This window comes from Callospermophilus lateralis, chromosome 13, assembly GCF_048772815.1.
Source record: "Callospermophilus lateralis isolate mCalLat2 chromosome 13, mCalLat2.hap1, whole genome shotgun sequence".
Classification (NCBI taxonomy): Eukaryota; Metazoa; Chordata; class Mammalia; order Rodentia; family Sciuridae; genus Callospermophilus; species Callospermophilus lateralis.
The window spans coordinates 44,283,075-44,303,402 of record NC_135317.1 but is presented as its reverse complement, the minus strand read 5'-3'; the positions used below and the strand labels follow the sequence as shown (position 1 = coordinate 44,303,402).

General features: G+C 32.7%; 1 protein-coding gene across 1 annotated transcript in view; it reads left to right on the top strand.

Moving 5' to 3' along the window:
- Positions 1–2,315: 2,315 nt before the first annotated feature.
- Positions 2,316–20,328, top strand: part of Ccdc7 (coiled-coil domain containing 7) — a 109,858-nt gene continuing 91,845 nt past the window's right edge. The window contains exons 1-6 of the mRNA XM_076872895.1: positions 2,316–2,594; positions 3,726–3,818; positions 8,513–8,596; positions 15,760–15,780; positions 16,073–16,105; positions 19,560–19,726. Coding sequence (XP_076729010.1) covers positions 2,316–2,594; positions 3,726–3,818; positions 8,513–8,596; positions 15,760–15,780; positions 16,073–16,105; positions 19,560–19,726 — 677 coding nt within the window. The remainder of the gene's footprint in view (positions 2,595–3,725; positions 3,819–8,512; positions 8,597–15,759; positions 15,781–16,072; positions 16,106–19,559; positions 19,727–20,328) is intronic.

Genomic DNA, 20,328 nt, shown 5'->3' with positions numbered 1-20,328 from the left:
GTATTGTCATCAACAATTTTCAAAAGAGCATTGTGTTCTTCCTTCAAATGAATTTTTGTGGGACATTGTCATCAAATATCTTTCCTAACTCATATTTGACTACATTTAAAACTTATTTGGCAGCTTTGTTTTCAACTAACACTGCTGTATCGTTGGGTAGTAATAAAGCAGTTGTTTTTAGATGAAGTAAAAGTTTTCAGCGCAGTCAAGGTATTTTTTGCTATGTTGTTCACAATCCAAGTTTAAATAATGTATTAGCAAGTTGTATAAAATGTTTAGAATTTTTCTTTTTGAGAATTTTCTGTTTGTTAAGGCATGTATCTCTGGCTCCGTTTGAGTGTGTTGGAAGAGTGGGTAAGCATGTGTATTTTAAAAACATTTCTTTGTAAATCATGTGCATGATCCTTTAACAGTGTCCTCTACTGGTTAAAAAAAAAGTTCACATGCAGAAATACACATATTTCCAAATATTTTGAAAATCCACAATTATATAAAAAATTATTATTTGTTTATATTAGGGATTGCATCAAAATTCTTGAGAAATAGTAAGATTTTAAAAACCTTATTCAAAGTGATTTAATTATTTTTTAGATGATAAGAAATACTTTATTCAGGAATATTGTAATAGATACCAAAACTATTGCAGTAAGAGAGAGATCAGACTCAATTCTGAATTTTATAAACAAAATAACTTAATTTATAACATTAGTAATTCGTATCATTTGGTTTTGTGTTTTATTCCCTACAATAGACTGTTGTTTGGTGTTGATATTTTACATAGATATGCTGATAGAATTGCGTGATCTTTTATTATGATTTCTGCCAAATGAAATCTTTTTATTGTCAGATTCTTCAAATTTATTGGGAGATCCTCTCAATACTAGATACTGACTCTCTGAAATTTGAATTTATAATGTTTAGTATGTTATCAACAAAGGCAGGTCTATATTTTCTCATTTTCTTCTAGAGGAATCCTGTAGTCCTTGAAATCCCTTGGCTTGCAAGTATATCACTCCAATCTCTGCCTCTGTTCCCACTTTTTTTAAAAAAAATAGTGAAACTAGTCATTTGATTTAGGACCCACCAGTGTTCAGTAAGACTTCAGCTTGGTTATATATGAAACAACCAGTTTTCAAATAATGTCACATTTACAGCATCAGGGATTAGGACTCAAAACATCTTTTTGGGAGACATAGTTCAAGGCCCACTAGGTCTAGCTTACATGTGGTGAGAGTCAAGTAGCAGAACTGATGTTATTCTGATGTTATTCTATTCCATTTTTGCCATTCTATTCACATTTTAATATTCTTTAGTAGGAGACATTATTCTGGGATTTGTAATCAGTTTTGGAGGGAGAGAGGATTAGAAGAATGAAAGTCAAGGGCCTATCCAGTCTATACTTCTTTATCTCAGAGTAGCTTTGGGAATAATGATGTATATTAGGGGCATGAATTAGCTTAATATGGGGGAAAAGTAAGAACAGAATATGATTTTTTTCTAAATATATTTCTTCACTATTGCTTCTGCCTTCTTTCCTCTTGCATTCTCATTCCAAACAATCCACAAGTGCTCCACATTTTTAGTTTTTTTTAAAACATATTGTTTGTTGTTAGGAACATTTTCTTCTCCATTTTGTAATTTCTCTGGAGTTGGTTTTGGGATTTGCCATTTTCATATGAATTGATAATTGTTCCATCATTTAAATTTGGAAATATTTTAATTTATTTGCCCCTACATATATAAAATACAAAATACTATAAAGTGTATAGATAAAATTGTCAACACTCTGAAAGCAAATAGTACAGGAAAGAAACACGATTTGTAGCAAAATTGATCTATGATGAAATTTTAAACTTAATACTAATTATCTTTATGATTCTTAGCTGTTCACTAACTTCCCTGAGATCAGTTTAATTAGATGTAAAATTGGAAGAATGATATATATATATTGGTATATTTTAGTTTAAACATGATGAAGCTTTTACTGTTATAGTTATTACACTTAGGTTTAAATAACTTCTTTTTGTAAATTAGATACACTGATAACTGTGTTCTTTCATTGTTTTATTTCAATAATTGTAACTCAGAAGAGTCAAAAGTGTAATTGTAGTTCCTAGAAGTTGCTTGATGTATTCTGAACAAATTGCTAAAATATCAGACCAATAGAAACATATGATATGTGAATTCAATTAGAATGACTCTGTTTTTATTGATTAATTAAATGATGTACAGATTTCTCTGAATGTCTTAATGTTTTATTCTCAGGGAGAAATTAAATTTTTCATCTACAATTTGGAAGCTAAATTGATAACAAAATGAAGTCAGCAATCAATCTGTCATCTAATAGTAACAAATTAGCAAGTGTTCCAGAATTATCTAAAAAAAAAAGACAACTTAATTTACCATTGTTACCTAATCCAAAAGAAAAACATGGTGCAAAATCAGTACGTGGTAAAATTGAACCAATGGTTCTGAGATCTCCACCAACAGGAGAATCCGTTGTACGATATGCTTTGCCCATTCCATCAAGTAAGACAAAGGAGTTAATAGCAGAAGATGAAATGATCAGGAAGATTACCAACCATCTGAAGGTGGTAAGACACTTGCTGGTTCCCATGTTGGGAAGTCCCTATAATGACCCCTGGGTTTGGTGATTTTCTAGGAGGATGCATAGAACTCAACATATAATTAATCTGTTGGTAAGATTTAGTATAGCAGACACATGAAGGGAAATCTAGAGGAAAACCAGGTCCAAGCTTTTAAGAATCCTCTCCCTTTGGAGTCATGCAGAACATGTTTAATTTCTCTAGCAATGAATTGTGACAACACAGGTGAAATGTCTGCCAGGGAAAATCATTAGAAATTCAGTGCCCAGAGTTTTATTGGGAGTAGTCACTTAGGTGCCTTATGTCTAGCATGTACTAAAATTCCAATCAGACAAGAAGATCAGGTGTGCAGCATAAATCATTGTTTGTACAAACAGTTTAGGGATAGGAGCCACTCATTAGTGAATGGTAGGAAGTCCTAATCTAATGCTAGGCTAAGGCCAGCTTTGCAAGCGGGAATTCATAATGACACACTTTTGAGTCTCATGTCTGCTATGTTATCTCTTCTCTGCACTTCAGAACTAGTTCATAGTGTTGGAAAAATAGCCCTTGTTCTCTGAGAATTTTTTTTGGTATAATGATTTAGAATTGAATTGTAAATGTACCAAATATATGTGAGAACAATGAGGGAGAATACAATATAGTTTGTCAAACTTCCACAATACTAGTTCAAAGTTTCAGGTGTTAGCACAGAGAAATTCCTCTAAATCTGTATTGATTTCTGTCTCCACATTTCTATTTTCTTGCTCCCTTCATAGAAGAAAGTCAAAACATACTTTGAGGAAAACCCTACTTAATGCTTCAACCATCATGTATGTACACACCCTTTCTCTTTCAGATGTTTATCAACACAGAAATGGTAGCCAGAGCATCTCTTCATTGCTAGGGAGTAAAATCAAGAACTATTCCTTACGACTTGATGATACGTGATGGCTTGATGATATGATCTTGATGATATATGATGGGGCATGGAATGGAAAGTTTAAGATTATAGCACTGGCAGAAATGTCTTACTGATAAAAAGATCCTGGCATTATTGACTTTACATTTACATTTTACATTTAATATAATTAATTTTAAAGTATGAAAATATTTAATTTGCTTTGTATTTTTTCATAGGTTGTTTCTACTTTAGAAGAATCCTATGGATCTAGTGTTGAAGATGGAGCAAAACCAGTAGCAAAGCCTGGGGAGAAAGAATTATCTTTATCTGTAAGTATATAATCCTAATGTAGAGAAATTAACACTGAAAAGTGAAAAGGTTTTCTTTTTGCGTCCACATATGTTCTCAGAATGAATTCCCTATGCATGAAAACAATAGTTTTGGAAAATTTGACAGAAGTGTACTAGTTTTTTCATCCCCTGTCAACCCCTATCTTAAAGTTTAATTAAGGTATATTTATATCTTGAGTCTACTTTTAATAATAATGCTTCTCCTATTTAATTTTTAAGGATGGACTTGGTGTCAGTTTAAGATGCATGTTTTGTATAAACATATTGAGAAAGTACTGGAAAAGTGTTTCTGTCTTGCCCAAAAAAGAATAAAGGAAGTTATTGAGTTTTAACAAATATCTTCATTATGAATATTGGAATAATTCAGCTATTAAGATAATTATATGATTTTTCTCCTTCAGCTTATTGATGAGTTATTTTACATATTTTTAATATTCAACCATACTTCACTACACTTGATACATGGAGTAGTACTTTTTAATTATATAATTAGTTTTATTGGGGATTGAGTTTGATTCTGTGTAATGATATACTTGAGTCTTTCAACCATGAATTTAGTTTTTCTCTCCATTTATATAGGTCTTGTTTAATTTCTTTCACCAGCATTTAAAAAATTTTATCCTTTAGATACTGTACATGATTTCTTTAATTATACGTTGATATTTTATGTTTTTTGAAATAATTATAAATTGCATTTATTTTATTTCCATGTTTTGTATGAGTGTACATACATGATTGATTTTTATATGTTGCTTTTGCATCTGATTTTGTATCTTGCAACTTTGTTCAATGTACATTTACATTCTAGAAGTTTTCTATAGATTCCTTGGAATTTTCTGTATAGACAATTATGTTTCATTCAAAGGAGAGTTTTATTTCTTCCTTTGCAATCCGAATGCTTTTTATTTTCTTAGCTTGACTTCTTGTGCTAGCAATGGTTTGCAGTATTGCATCAAATGTTAGTGGTAAGAGCAGATATCCTTGCTGCATTCTACTGCTAGCTTTTTCAGACAAGAGTAAAAGAGAAGTTTCTGGGTTGGCCCCACCAACATAACACTGGTATGTTGTGGGCTGCCATCTATATCTACCAGAGAGATGGTGAAAATTTGCTCTCCATTCAACCCTACTGACAATACCTTGAGGAAAATGGAAGGCCAATTTTTACTGCCACACTATTTTTCAGACCTGCTGACATACAGGAGTGGTGGTGAAGAATGCTTTTTGGTTTTGACTCAGATAAGTATTGTCAGAAAGGTTTGTATTGTGCTGGAGAACGCTGTGTTTCAGTTTGGACAATATACCTTAGACTATCTTCAAGTTCAATCCATTTTATACTGTCTGATTGGCTGTTAAGCTCCATCTGATAATTTTTTATTTCAAATATTATAATTTTCATATCTAGGATTACCTTTTGATTGTTTTGAAGATATTGTTACATCTCTTCTGCTATTTTCTACACCTCTTTACCTATTCTATTTTTCTTTCCTGGAAAATGCTTTTTATCAATAATAGATTTTAAAATTTCCTTGATTTCTAATTCTAATGTCTAGGTCATCAGAGTGTTTTCTTATACTGTTTTTTCTTTTGATTATGGATTACATTTTCCTGGTTCTTCATATATTTTATATATTTTTGTATTGAATTCTGAGCATTGTAATATTCTGAATATTGGGAGTGGAGATATAATTTATTTTCTAGAGAATGCTTATTCTTTTCTTTGGCGTTTAGACTGAAGAGCTAAGCATTTGCACTCTCCTAAGAATTGAATTGAGCTGGAACCATTAACTTTTAATTTAATTGATTCTCATTTGATTTCTATAATCTACAACCTTTCCTTTTTGTTGCTTTCCTGGAAGGATTGATTTCTTTGATCCTGCCAGTGTTTGAGCTGGCAAGAGTTTGGAATTCAATTTTAAATAGGTTTGGTTACATTTTGGTTAAATCTGGCAGAGCTTCAAAATGTGACCATCACAAGAATATACAGAGTAGAATTTCTCTTAATTTCTTCTTTTTTTATCGTTTACAGTCACTACTATAATCAAAATCTGAAACATTTCCACTATCTCAAAAAGCTTCACTGTACCTCTTTCTGTTCAGTTCTTTCCTCCTATCTTGTCCTTGGTCCTTCAATATAGTTCTGCTTTTTTTGAGAATTTCATATTAATAGAATCACATAGTATATAGACTTGCTTATTCAGCTTTTCATCCTTATTACGTATATCTTGGAGATTTATTCATGTTGTTGTATTCACATATCAGTAGTTTGCTCCTTTTGTTTTGAAGAGTGCTACATTGCATGCCATACCACTATTTGTTTATCTACCTACCAGTTAATAAACAATTTGTATTTTTGAATCCAGTAGCTATTTTGGCTATTATGAATGAAACTCTATGAACATTTGTATATAATTCTTTTGGAGAACATATATGCTATTAAGAGTTCAATTAGAAAAAAATAGAAAAAAAGAGTTCAATTAATAGTTTATACTGTAAAATATAGTTTATACTGTAAAAAATAGTTTATACTATGTTTAACTTTGTGAACAACTTCTGAACTGTTTCCTAACAGGGCAGTATCATTTTGAATTGCTAACAGCTTGTATGATAGTTCCAGTGGCACCACATTCTTACCAAACTTGATGTTGTCAGTCCTTTTAATTTTGGTCATTCACAATGGATTTGTGGACCTCCATTTCTGCCATCTTCTTAGAAAAATTCAAACATGGAGGGATCTGGTGGAAGAAACCTTGTTGGGTTGAATGATTTACTTTTGCATTGGGTACTTTTTCTCATTCCTGTTCATCTATCAGGCTGACTGACTGTCAAAGGCTCAGTTGATTTTCTTCATTGCTTCAAATTCTGTTTGTCAATGCCATGTTTGGTTTTAGACTGTATACACTGGGTCAACTACCATCCTATATCTACTATACCCCCATTAGGTATGGATATGGCTTTGGTTCCTTGTTCATTTATAAAGAGCTTTTTCTGTGGAATTCAGTTCTTGCCTTTTCAATATCCTCAAGGAAAAACATGAAGATTATTCTTTTTCTTTTCAATATATTAACACTGGAGTGAAGACCTTTTGTGTCTTCTTGCATCCTAATGTTACGTGGCACTTTTGACTACTTTCTAGCACTATTGGATCTTTTTGACAATAATTTCCTTTTGTTTCTTTGGACTGATTGGGACACATGACTACCATTATTGGTAAATGAGGCTAAAAATTTATCATCATTATTATCATTTTATGTATGTTATTGCCATGCCCAATAAAGTTAAATTTCTATTAGGAAGAAAGGAAGAATTGATATATGATAGACCATTATAGTCTGAATTATTATATAATCTACTTCTCACAACATCTACTATTGTCATTATTCTCGATTATTTCAGTGCTCATGCAGAAGAACTTTCCAAATAATTTAGCCTTTTATGCCATTGAATTTCTTTCCCCCAGTGATTGTATCTTCTATCCAACTACTGAGAAGTGGCATTCTCTAATCTTTGTCATTATTAGTAAGTGTTTCATAATTGGAATTTCAATCATCTAATCTATAGCCACTACCTCCTATCTTTCCTACTTAGTACATTTAATATTCTGAGTTCAAAAATTCTTAGATTTCACTGGGAACTGTAATTTGTTGGTTCTATTCCCATTTTAGTGGCCTTCTGTCCTCTTACCCAGCTTTAATTGCATGATTCATTATTATTAACACTTCTTTTCACATGTATTTAACCCTCTTGCCCTGTCTTGTCCCCTTTTTAGATGTTATTTGGTTAAACTGCAAACTTAGTGAGATTGATCTCCATCTTCTGTGTTTGTGCATCTGAAATATGAGTGTATGAAAAATCTTAAAGTATGCTGGTGGTCTTGCTTTATATTTTTGATTAGTAACTCTAATCTGTGCATTTCCCACTCTCTTGGATGATTGTTTCATTTTTTTCTCTTTTAATATATTTAAAATGTAATATTCAAGGAATATACCATTCATGGAAAACCATTTTGTGAGAATCTTAACTGTATGTGTGCATTTAAGACTTGTTTATCATCGGTCGGTTTTTTGATTTATAAATCACTGTTCTACAAGAGCTTAAATTGTTGTGATGTGTTAATCTGTAACTATTGTCTTCCTCAAAGTTTTCTATTGCTTAGCAAAAAACTGTAGTCTTCATTTTAAGTGTACTTTTAGTCAAAAGTTGTAGTTCACATACATTTTTTTTAATTTTGTGTGATTATGGTGATTAAACTCAGAGCTTTGTCCATGCTAGGTAAGCATTCTACAACTGAGGTACAGTCCCAGTGTCACATTCACTCTCTAACAGAAAGAGATATTTTTAAGTTATACACACAGTGGTTACCTTTTTTAGACCACCTGAAATTTCAGGAGAGTAAGGCTGGGCTGTTTGATTTTCTGAAGATGTGTAGATGAGAATGAGAAGAGGAGAATCAGTATGTCATTAATGGACCAATTCCCATATTGTACTTTCTTCCACATTTTCTTTCTGGGAAAATTTGCATTTGAAGCATGGTTTCTTGCCTTACGTGTTTGAAGGAATATAAATTACACAAAAATTGAAATATTTTCAAAATATAGTTATGTATACTAAGAAAAGTATGCAAATGGATTATGAAAAATAAAATTAACTTTCTGTTTTGTTATTTTTTCTGAAAGGTTGGGGATGATATGAATTCGTTCTTGGTAAATTGTTCACAATTTGCAGTTCAGCTAGAAGAAGCAGTTAAAGAAGAACATGATGTATGTATTCTGTGTAAACTGCCAAATGTAAAATATTAAAACTTTCATTGGTTGGTGAAACTGGAATGTGATATACAGTTAGCAATATTAGCCTAGATTCAATACGAGTTATAAAAGGCATTGGAAAGCATTATTTATTTTCCTTTATTCTTCACACAGACATTTAGATATCTGAATTTTTCTTTTACGTAATAAATTGAGAGAGTTATGTGTATTTTCAAATGTAATATATTTTATTTCACTTTGTAAAAATAATATGCTGTGAAACTGTTTTCTTGATTCTCAGTAGATTCATTATTAGTATATAGAAAAGCTATTAATTTTTATGTTATTTTGTACCTGCTACTTTGCTGAATTTATCAGCTTTAGAACTCTTCTGGTGCAGTTCTTTTGTATGTTTGTTTTACCTTCTGAGAACAAGATCATATCTACCAACAGTGATGGCTTATTTTTTCTTGCTTGCATCTCTTTTATTTCATTCTCTTGCCTATTGCTCTGGCTAACGTACTATATTGAAAAGGTATGGTGAAAGTAGATATTCTTGTCTTGTTCCTGGTATAAGGGGAAATGACTTTGGTTTCTCCTCAGTATGATTTTGGTTTTTGGGTTTGCCATATATATAGCCTGTATAATGCTTATGTAAGTTCCTTCTATCCCTAGTTTCTTCAGGATTTTTATCATGAGTAGGTGTTGAATTTTGTCAAAGCCTTTTTCTGCTTCTGTTGAGATGATTATTTGGTTTTTGTTATTGGCTCTATTTATGTAGTGTATTTTTTTTAGACAATTCTGTCTTTTAACTGGGGAGTTGAAACCCTTTACATACAGTATCATTGTACACAGGTATTTATAATCTTGCCATTTTGTATCATTATAGACAGGTATTTATAATCTTGCCATTTTGTATCATTATAGACAGGTATTTATAATCTTGCCATTTTGATTTATTTCTAATGTTTTATTCTATCCTGATTCTCATTTGTTTACCTAGAGGCTGCATGACCTCTGAGTGTCTCTGGGCATCGAGGTAGTGACAATACCAGTTGTCTCTGTGCTGGTTTGGAGAACTGTATATTTAGTCTTCCCTTCCCCCACCCAATCTAACAGAGTTATACTTCACAAACTGCACAGAATTCAGGGTCTGATGCTTCTTCATACAAACTTCATTCTGCCTACCTCTAGTACAAATGTAGATGACTTCAGTGGTTCCATTGTGTGCCTGGGCTCCTAGGAGCTCTCTGGAGGCCCTGAGGGAAAGGGCCTATATTATCTGTGGCCCAGCAGCCTGATTTATCCTTGGCTTATACTGCTACTTTGTCTGTCTGGTGCCAGGGCCTGTGAGCTCCTTAGTGAATCCTTTTGATAGATTTCTCCAACCTGGGGACAAATTAAACTCTGTTGAGCTGTGGTATGTGTATAAATGTACTATACCTGGACAGTTTCAGTGCCCCACCTCTACTTTGACTGCTTTGCTCCATTCCCTTGCTGGTGGTGGGGCTCAGGAAATTTTGATTCATAGTGATCCCACTACATAAGTTAATTAGATGCTCAGCTTAAAGGCATTTCCCATGAAAATATTTGCCGGTATCTCTAGGTGGGACAAAACTATGTAAATGTAATCATTTTAGAGCTGCCAATTTAGGCATTGTATTTATAAAATGACTGCCTGCTCCAATTCACCAACAGATTAGAGAAAAGAAGAACACTTCTTATGCATCAGCTCACTTTGCAGCTTCTTCTGCTCCAGCTTAATTTGGTGTGCATTTCATTTCTACCAGTGTTTCTGAGGCAAAGGTGTTAGTTTTGCCTCTGTTTCTTTGTTTTTCACACCTTCCCCAGATTTTTCCTGACATTGCAGGTGCAGGTTTGGGATTGATGAATTCTTTCTTGCTTTCTGTTTTAATAACCATAGTTTCAGAGTCTTAAGTCTCTGCTCATCTATAATTGTCCTTCATTGTGTACTCTTTGTCACTCACCTTGTTGAATAGCTATTCTCTGATTGTTTTGATTCCAATTTCTGCTGTATTTGCCTGCTGCAGCAGAAAAAGTAGGATCTGCAACCTGCAACTCCACCATCTCTAAGCTCCTATGTCTGGTTTTCAATGACATTTATCATCTTTAAAATTTATAGACATTTTAATAGATTATCTTACTTATTGTAAACATTGTGGTAACATGTTCTTTGTACACATATAATTGGTTCTTTAGTCATATTTTTTGTAGGAATTTGTAGGATTTCCATGTTATGTTTTGTTATGTGTTAAAAAAATTATGGGCCAGGTATGATGGAGCATGCTGTAATACCCGCTGAGGCTGGAGGATGGCAAGTTCAAAGTCAGGTTCAGCAACTTAGTAAGGCCCTAAGCAACTTAGCAAGACTGTGTCTCTAAATTAAAAAAAAATCTAGATATGTGGCTCAGTGGTTAAGTGCCTCTGGGTTCAATCCCTGGTATCAAAAAAAAATTATGGGAAGTTATTGTTTTTGTTTTTGGCTGAGTTTCTGCATCAGGCCAAAACAGACCAGAGCAAACCAAACTAGAATGCAACCATTTGTTGTGGGTACTATGTAGTCAAATTTAACTTTAAAATTAGCCAGCTTAAAAACAGAATAGGAGATTTACACAACCATTCAAGAGGTGCAAACAATGAGGAAAGGCTAAACAAAGGTAAAAATCAATAATTCTTCCTACAAAAGGTGAGGTAAATTTGTGCTACCCTAAAATTGGAGCTACCCTTAAGTTGGAGAGTACCAGCAGGCAAATACAGAGAATCACAACTTACAGGAGCAGAAACTGATTAGCAAAACCCTCCCAAACATAAAATGTAATTGGTGATTCTCAGTGTGGAAAACATTAGGGGTGCCCATTATCAAGGGACACCCACACTTTTAGGAATTTTATCTCTAGGAATTCTACCAGATTCTTACCTGAATGACAGAGATAATTCTGCTTGAGCTTTTGACAGAAGAGAGGGAAAGAAACCTCTTTAAAATTTTCTTTCATTTTAGTTTCATTTATTTCATCTCTGATTTTAATTATTTCCTGTCTTCTTCTGCTTTTGGTATTGATTTGTTCTTCTTTTTTTTAGGACTTCATTGATTTATGCCCTATTATCTGTTTTGTTTTGGTTACTTCATATTTTTTTGCTCTCTCTTCAGGTGGAAGCTTAGATTTTTAAATTTTAGGTCTTTCTTTTTTAAAAATATATACATTCAATGCTTGCATGAGTAGTTTTCCATCATGGTAATGAAATTCCTAAGATAACTAATTATAAAGGGGAATGGTTTATTTTGAGTCATATTTTTAGAGGTTCCCATTTATGATTGATTGTTCCCCATTGTTTTAGGCCTATAGCAAGAATATATGGGTAGAGCAAACCACTTACATTATAAGCCAGAAAGCAAAGGAAAATAAGAAACAGAATAGGCTAGAGTCCCATTATCCCCTTTGGGAATACATCCCTATTTATCTAAAGACCTGCTGTCAGCCCTCACCAAGTAAAGGTCCCACCAAATCCTCAAAGCACTACCTTGGGGACATTTAACATCCATACTACATTAATGCTTTAAATGTCTCTCTTTGCAGAGATTTCATCATATCTCACAATTTTAATGTCATATTTTCTTTGATTCCATCCAAAATATTTTAAATTTTTCTTAAGATTTTTTGATCCATGCATTGTTTAGAAGTATATTACTTAATCTCCAAAAATTGTGGGATTTTCAAGCTACCATTCTATTACTGATACTAGCTTCATAGAATGAGTTTGAAAGGATTCCTTCCTTTTCTACTTCATGGAACAATTTGAGGAGTATGGTGTAAGTTCTTCTTTGAAGCTTTCATAGAACTTGGCTTAGAATCCATATGGTGCTGGACTTTTCTTTGCTGTGTAGGCTTCTGATAGTGTCTTTAATTTTATTGCTGGAAATGGATCTGTTTAAATTTTCCATGTCATCCTGATTCAATTTGGGTAGGTCATATGTCTCTAGAAATTTTTTGATGTCTTCAGTATTTTCTATTTTATTGGTTTATAGATTTTAAAAGTAGCTTCTAATTATTGTGCATATTTCAGTGGTGTTCATGATGATTTTTCCCTTTTCTCAGAATTTTAGTAATTTGAGTTTTCTCTTTTTCTTTGTTTGTTTGACTAAGCTTTTATCAATTTTGTCTGTTTTTTAAACAACAAACTTTTTATTTCATCAATTTTTTGAATTTCTAGAGATAAAATTTCTAAATATTATTTTTGTTTTAATTTAATCAATTTTGGCTCTGATTGTTATTATTTCCTGTATTCTACTGCTTTTGGTGCTGCTTTGTTCTTCTTTTTCTCGGGCTTTGAGATGTAAAGTTAGGTTATTTATTTGGTGATTTTCTGTTTTTTTAATTAGTGAGCTCAATGCAATGAACTTTCCTCTTAGAACTGTCTTCATAGTCCCAGAGATTTTGATATGTTGTTTCACTATTCACATTTACCTCTATTTTTTTCTTTAATTTCATTCCTGATTTCTTCAGCTACCCATTAGTTATTCAGTAGTGTATTATTTAGTCACCTATCGCCATCTATCCTAGATTGTGACCTATGCTGGGTTCACAAATTTATTCCAATAATTTAAGAAAATGGTGAAGAAAACACACAAACACACAGAATCCAGGATGGTCAAAATCCAGGATGGTTCTCTGAACTTAGGGGTCCATAGAAAGAGAGACAGCCACTGGAATTCTTTATTCCTATATAGGGGACACACAAGTGGAGGTTCTCTGGAACATTGTATCCCAAAAAGGGCAAAAGGATAGGATTACAAAGGAATAAGTGAGTGTAACTCAACTCCATTGGGTGACGCCTACTCCTGGAGTCACGCCTTATTATCTGAGCGGAGGTAAAGCCTAAATTATTGCAGGGTGCAATAGTGGTTCAGTATCTCTTGCTTAGGACTTAAGGGCGTGTATTTACTGAGTGGCTCCCAACATATTCCCCCTTCTTTCTTTGAAAAAGTAGGTGATGAATTGCTATCTCAAGTTCCCGAGTTCTTGTTCTGAAGGCACAACATCATATGATTACAATACAAGAAAGGATTAATAGCAAACAGAACAGTCCAATAATATACCATGCAGAATGTTTTAGTATGTTTTCAGGAATAAAAAAAAAAAAACATTTAACTCTCAAAGTATTTGGTCAGCTAAAGTGGTAGGATCTGAAAAATCAATATGATTTTTTTTTTGTATATCGTGAGTATGATGAAGTAACTTTAAAAGATCCAAATTGTTATTATTGTTCTACTAAATACCTAGTAAATGGTTTTAAACCTTCTCCCAATCCCACTGGGAAGCATTTTATTTGACAGCAGTAACACACACGTATCTATAATCAGCATAACATTTGAGTCTTTCTTTGAACTTTAAAGCTGAAAGCTCATTACCAATATTTATGACAGTATTTTCTAAGGCATTTAACTTAGTTTAAATTCTTTCATCAATATTTATCTGATTATGAAGAGATTTGGAAGTATTCTGAACCAAATTATTAAGAAAATCTGTATGCTGAGTATTTTGAGATATAGCCACCAAAGCTGTGACTGTGGAAGCAATAAGTGAAACTAAGGCAGTCATTTCAAGTATTATGAGTCCAAGAGCTCACTGTGTAGGTATGAGGGGCAGTCTTGGGCCAGGGACTGAGCTCTGGCATGGGTCTGCTGGTTGGCAGGGCCTTGCCTGGGCCTGGGTTCCCGTGCAGGTTGGTGGAGGCAGTCCTCAATATCTTTAAATTTAGAATTGCAATTTAATATTTTCCTCAAAAAGTTTGTAGGCATTACTCCATAATTTAACTGTACTTTCCCTATTTAAGTATTGTGTGTCGAATGTTGCTTTTTCTCACTTCTATTCAATTTTCATCTTTGTTTTTATCAGTACTGTTCTAGTTTAACAGTGTTAGCAACTACTGATGTGAGATTTCTCAGGAACTTAGGAAGCCACTGTTCTCCTAGTTCTTAATGGTGTACATAATTGTAGAACTCAAGCTACATCGAGTGTTTGAATCTGTTAGTGTTTCCCATCAATTTTTAGGGCAGAAGAGTGGTTTTGTGAACCTCAGAATCCACTTAATAACGTAAAGAAGGATGTTATTCTAAGACAGTGTGACTTAATGGATATTATTCCTAAACCCTTATGTAGCTGAAAATATTTTTCTTCAAACATGGATACTAATTTGATTTAGTTTATTTTCTGGAGGGCCTCATATTTTTTTTGAGTAGATCTATGCATTTTATTATTTAGCTTAGTGAATCTCAAACTTTAGCATAAAAAAAATAATCACCTAAAGGAATAGATGATTGCTGGTGCTACTTCCAGAATTTCTGATTCAGTGTATTGGGGTGGGGCCTGAGGTTTTGCTTTAATAAGTAGCATGTTTGTGTGGTGCTGCTACTATTGGTTGTGGAGTCACTATTTTTGAACCCTGATGTAGAGTCAATATTGCAGCAGAGACAGTGTAGACTAGTCTATATTGGTTCATTGTGAATAACATTTTTCCTCTATCCGAATGCTTGCAGAAATATTTTTCTTTAATAGTGCAATTCAAAACTTTTACCCAGATGTGAAAGTGGATAGAGGGTAGAAGATCTAATCATTTCACATTAAATTTTTAAGGGATAAGTATATTTTAATCTGTGTATTTTTTTCATATATTTTTAAAGCTCCCAAACCAGTTCTTTGTATTTTGCATAAAAAACAAAAATGGCAGTAAGATATTTTCTATCTTGATATTTTAGTTCCTTAGCAAGAAAAAATTGTATTATTAGTATTTAAAGGTAATGCTTTTAATTATTTAACTTGCTGTTCTATGAAGAGAAACATATGCCCTTTGGCATATATTTTTATTCCTTACCTATATTAAGAAAATATATGAAATGACTCATATGGATTATTTTGGGGCCTCTTAATATAGTTCTGTAAGGGTGTAGAATTACTTTTTATTCTTGAAGTAAGTTGTCTATACAGAATTGACTGAAACACTGTCTTTGAATTTAAAATTATGATTTTAAACTATAGATTTATGTCCTATTTTAGCAATTATTATACTTTTATAATTGAAAATAATAAGATATGAATTAAATATTATACATTGTGAAGGATTTTATTTTAAAATATATTATTTAAATTTTTATTTTCCAGATTTTGGAATCTCTTTTTAAGGTATGATCAATGTATTGAAGCTAACATACTAAAACTTAATAGAGAAATACATTTAAATGAAACAGTTTTCTAAGTCTTGTGGAAGTTAAAGGACTTTCAAACTTGCTGCTGTATTTAAAACTTTATTTTCAGTTGTATGTTGCATTGGGCCCTTTTATGAACCCTAAGAACTGATGCTTGCCAGATGAAAGTTCAGAGGCATATATGTATATGTACATTAATTTTACTGAGGAAATTCAACTTGTCATTAATTCTTTCTTCTTTGCTCCTTTATGTTTTGCTTATTGTATAGTGGTTTCAGCTACAGGTCAATCAAATGGAGGAGGCAAGTATAACATTTCTTTTTTTCCTTTTTAGTTGTAGATGGACACAGTGCCTTTATTTGTTTACTTATTTTTTATGTGGTGCTGAGGACTAAAAACAGTGCCTCACACGTGCTAGGCAAGCACTGTACCACCAAGCCACAACCCCAGCTCCATAACATTTCTTCATTGTTAATTAAATCAATATTTCGACTCATTTGAAAAATCAATTAGAGGTATGTTTAAAGTTTGGGTCATAAAGTTATCATTTGATTTTGATAGAAGAGGAATTAGTGGGTAGAAAAATATTTTTTAGTGATCTATACCCTATATTCCTGTATTTATCTACTATATTCAAAATTTGATACATTTTGTTTCCCAAAATTGAATAAGGGAAATTGAACTGTTTTTCTTTTCCTAATTTACAGAAAGTAGTAAATGATAAGGTAGAATTTATCAATTTAAAAAATCCTATATTTAAAAAATCATGCATAATATATTCACAGACATACAATTATCTATTAATTTTCTCTTAAGTTTAATATGTTCTTTTAATGGTATTAAATAATTTAAATAATGCTAGAGTAATTTGTACTTCTGATTTTCAAGTACTTTATCAGTTTGAGAACTTTAAGCCTCTGACTTAAGGGCTTTTAATCTATTTTGGAAAAAACTTCATATATACCATTAATAACAATGATTTCCAAAGTAGCTTTTAGTGGTATATAGAATTATTTTAGTTTTACCTTTGTCATGCTTATGGTCCACTCAAATTACTTTTGAAGCCCAAGCTCTTTAAAGAGGCTGACTTATTTGGAATACAAAATTAAAGGGAAAATAAACTATTTTTTTAGCAGAGTAGAAGACTTTCATTGTCTATACATACTTTCTTTAAGATAGATATGGCTGACATTGGAGAAATGTTAGAAGTTCTTTGACTATAGCATAATGATCATTATCTTTCTAGAGAAGTAAGGTTGGGTGAAGTCAACTATTCCTTTACTCGCTTGTAAAATTTCTTCTTCATAATTTAGGAACTTCACTCTGTCTTCTGCCTTCTTATTTTTGAAACTAGAAATATTTTTTTCTGCTTTATTTATAGATTTGTATTTCTTTTTCTTTTTTTTTTGCACTCATTCCTGTCAACGTACATGATCTATCTAAAATCTAAAATCTAGTTTCTCAGTTCCTTGACTTCTGCATTTATAAAGATCAGTGTTCTTTTTTACCCTTGGACTGTATGTCAAGTCACACTCTGAACTTTATTATTAATCAAATTTCTAATGCAGGTAACTTATTATTGAACTATAGATTTCTATCTTTCTATTTACAGTTAGGCATTGCTTAATGACAAGGATATATTCTGAACAATGTGTTATCAGGAAATTGTGTCATCACAGGGTACACTTACAGAAACTAAAATAGCTATAATATCAATTCCAATTATAGTTGATAATCTCACTGTTTCTTACTTCTTTAGTTCTGGGCCATCATTCCTTCTCCTAGGAATGACTTCTGTTCACATTAAGTTCATACTAGGAAATGCAATGTACCAGTTATGGTTTAATCAAAAGACAAAAACCACATACTAATTTGATTAGGCAATGCTTAATTTGAGAATTGTTATAGTAGAGAAAATACTATTAAAGAGGTAAAGACAATCTAAAAGAATATAGCAATAGATATAGAGAGTATCCTCAACCCCCAGGATGGAAAAAGAGCACTCAAGGAAGGAACACATCTAAATACCCCAGATCCTCTTCTCCCAACTTAGGGCTAAGATTCAGACCTTCTGAAGAGGGATTAGTTGTCATCATTGGGTGCCAGAAACTTTCTTGGGTACCATGCTGGTAGAACTTAAACTCAATTGGAAGGTACTCATGAGGGTGGTACCCTGAAAGTTACTCTGTGGTCCTAGGAAAAGACATCTTCCAGGGAGATGCTGTACCTCTTGCTGGGACATTGTGCATAAGGGTTCTGCTTTGGGGAATTTTGCTAAGGAGGTCTGGGAGAAGCTGCCCACAAGAATGTGCCATGTCCTGGCTCTTCTCTGGGATCTTGCCTTTACCAGTAAGGTTTTGTAAGTCTCTGACTTCTCTTCCCCAGTTCCATAGCCTTATCAATATCTCAAACTTGCATTATACTGGTCAACATTTCCTGTTGCTTTATTCTAATACCATTCTAGGTAGTCATTACTATAATGAAAAACTTGTTCTAAATATTTAATGCTAGAATTTCTCTTTGCTAGTCCTTGAATTCTCCCCTGACCACTCTCCCTCCCATCATTAGAGGTATATACATGGATGGATCTCTGGTATTATCCTGTCAAAACTTCTTACTCTTCTCCACCCAGACCAATTGCTGTTATGCTTGTTTAACTCTGTGAATTGCTGTTTCTTTCACTGTTATGGTTTCAATATGAGATGTGCTCCCAAAGCTCAAATGTGAGACAATGTAAGATGTTTAAGAGGTAAAATGATTGGGTTATGAGATCCTTAATCTAATTAGTGTGTTAATCCCCTGGTAAAGATTAACTGAGTGGTAACTGAAAGCAGATAGGGTAAGATATTGAGGGTGTGCCTTAAGGGTATGTATCTTGTCCCTGGAGAGTGGAGTCTGTCTGTCTCCCTTTTTTTTTCTCTCTCTTTTCTGGAACCATGTTCTGAGCTGCTTTCCTCTGCCATACTCTTTCACCATGTTCTGCCTCATGTTGGACCCCAAAGAATGGAGTTGGCTGTCTGTATACTAAGACCTCTGAAATCATGAACCCCCAAAGAAACTTTTCCTTCTCTAATTGTTCTTGTCAGGTCTTTTGGTCAAGCAGCAAAAAAACATATTAAAACAGTCACTGTGGCTTTTGTATGCTCCTCTTTGCTGGACTTCCTTTGGGTAGGCCTATTGCTTTGAATATTAATAATGATGTGTCATCTTATTCTATAAATCTTATTGATTCTCTCTATTGCCTGTTGCTTTTTAGTTGGTCTATTCCAAAAAACTTGAGACTCCCAAAGTGATCTAAGATTTTATTCATACAGATTGATAAATGCAGTTCCATGGAAACTTATATGTTAACTTCTGGGATTTGATATACAAGGTATTAGTCTTTGAGAGCAAATTATTGTGTTTCTATAAATTATCACAGTAGGGATACTTTTTGAAAGAATTTAGGTGAAGCAACTATTTTAGAATTACTCTTGTAAATATTTTATGTTGTACTTACTATTATTGGGCTTGCTTCAAATTTCTGGATATAAAAAGTGTAAACAGAAGATTTGATGTCAGTTTTGACATGTAAACATCCTTATTGGGCTGTGATTCTATTGATAGATAATTGCTCATATTTTTGTTAACTATTGTATCATCATTTGACATAATAGTTGTAGATAAAATCAGATTTTATAAAGCAAACTGAAATTTCTTTGAGATGTGGAGGAAAATGGGTATTTCTTAAATAATTTGTTTATTTTATTATTTTAGCTAAGTAGAGGTTATAGTCTTTCAGAAGCAGATATTCTAGCACCTGAGAAAACAGTCTCTTTAAACATTTCAAAAGTAGTAACGCAAATGCAAAAGCTTGAAGAACTGAAAAATCAGCTTACACAGATGCCTAAATACTCCTTGAAAGACATGCCATGTAAATCCACGTAAGTGAAATATAATAATTAATTGAATTAAAAGCAATAAGAGGGCGATATGATTAACATTGATATCAGTTTTGACATGTAAACATCCTTATTGAGATGTGGGAGGAAAATGGGTATAATCAGTTGCATAGTATCCCTATACACAGAACTTCTAAATCAAATCAGAAGGCCTACTTAGTTTTTTGTTTTTTATTTATTTATTTTTTTTTTAGTTGTTAATGGACCTTTATTTTATTTACTGTTATGTGGTGCTGAGGATTGAACCCAGTGCCTCATACATGCCAGGCAAGTGCTCTATCACTGTGATGCAACCCCAGCCCCCTACTCAGTTTTTCTATTTAAAATATATAAATCAATGGAAGTGTAACTGATGTGATTCTGCAATCTGTATACGGGGTAAAAATGGGAGTTCATAACCCACTTGAATCAAAGTGTGAAATATGATATATCAAGAACTATGTAATGTTTTGAACAACCAACAATAAAAAAAATTTAGTCTTAAGTGGCAGTATATACTACAGTAGTTACTAACCATCCATGATTATTCAAATTCAAATTCAAATTTAATTTTAAAAAATCATTTTTTTGGTTACACTAGCCAC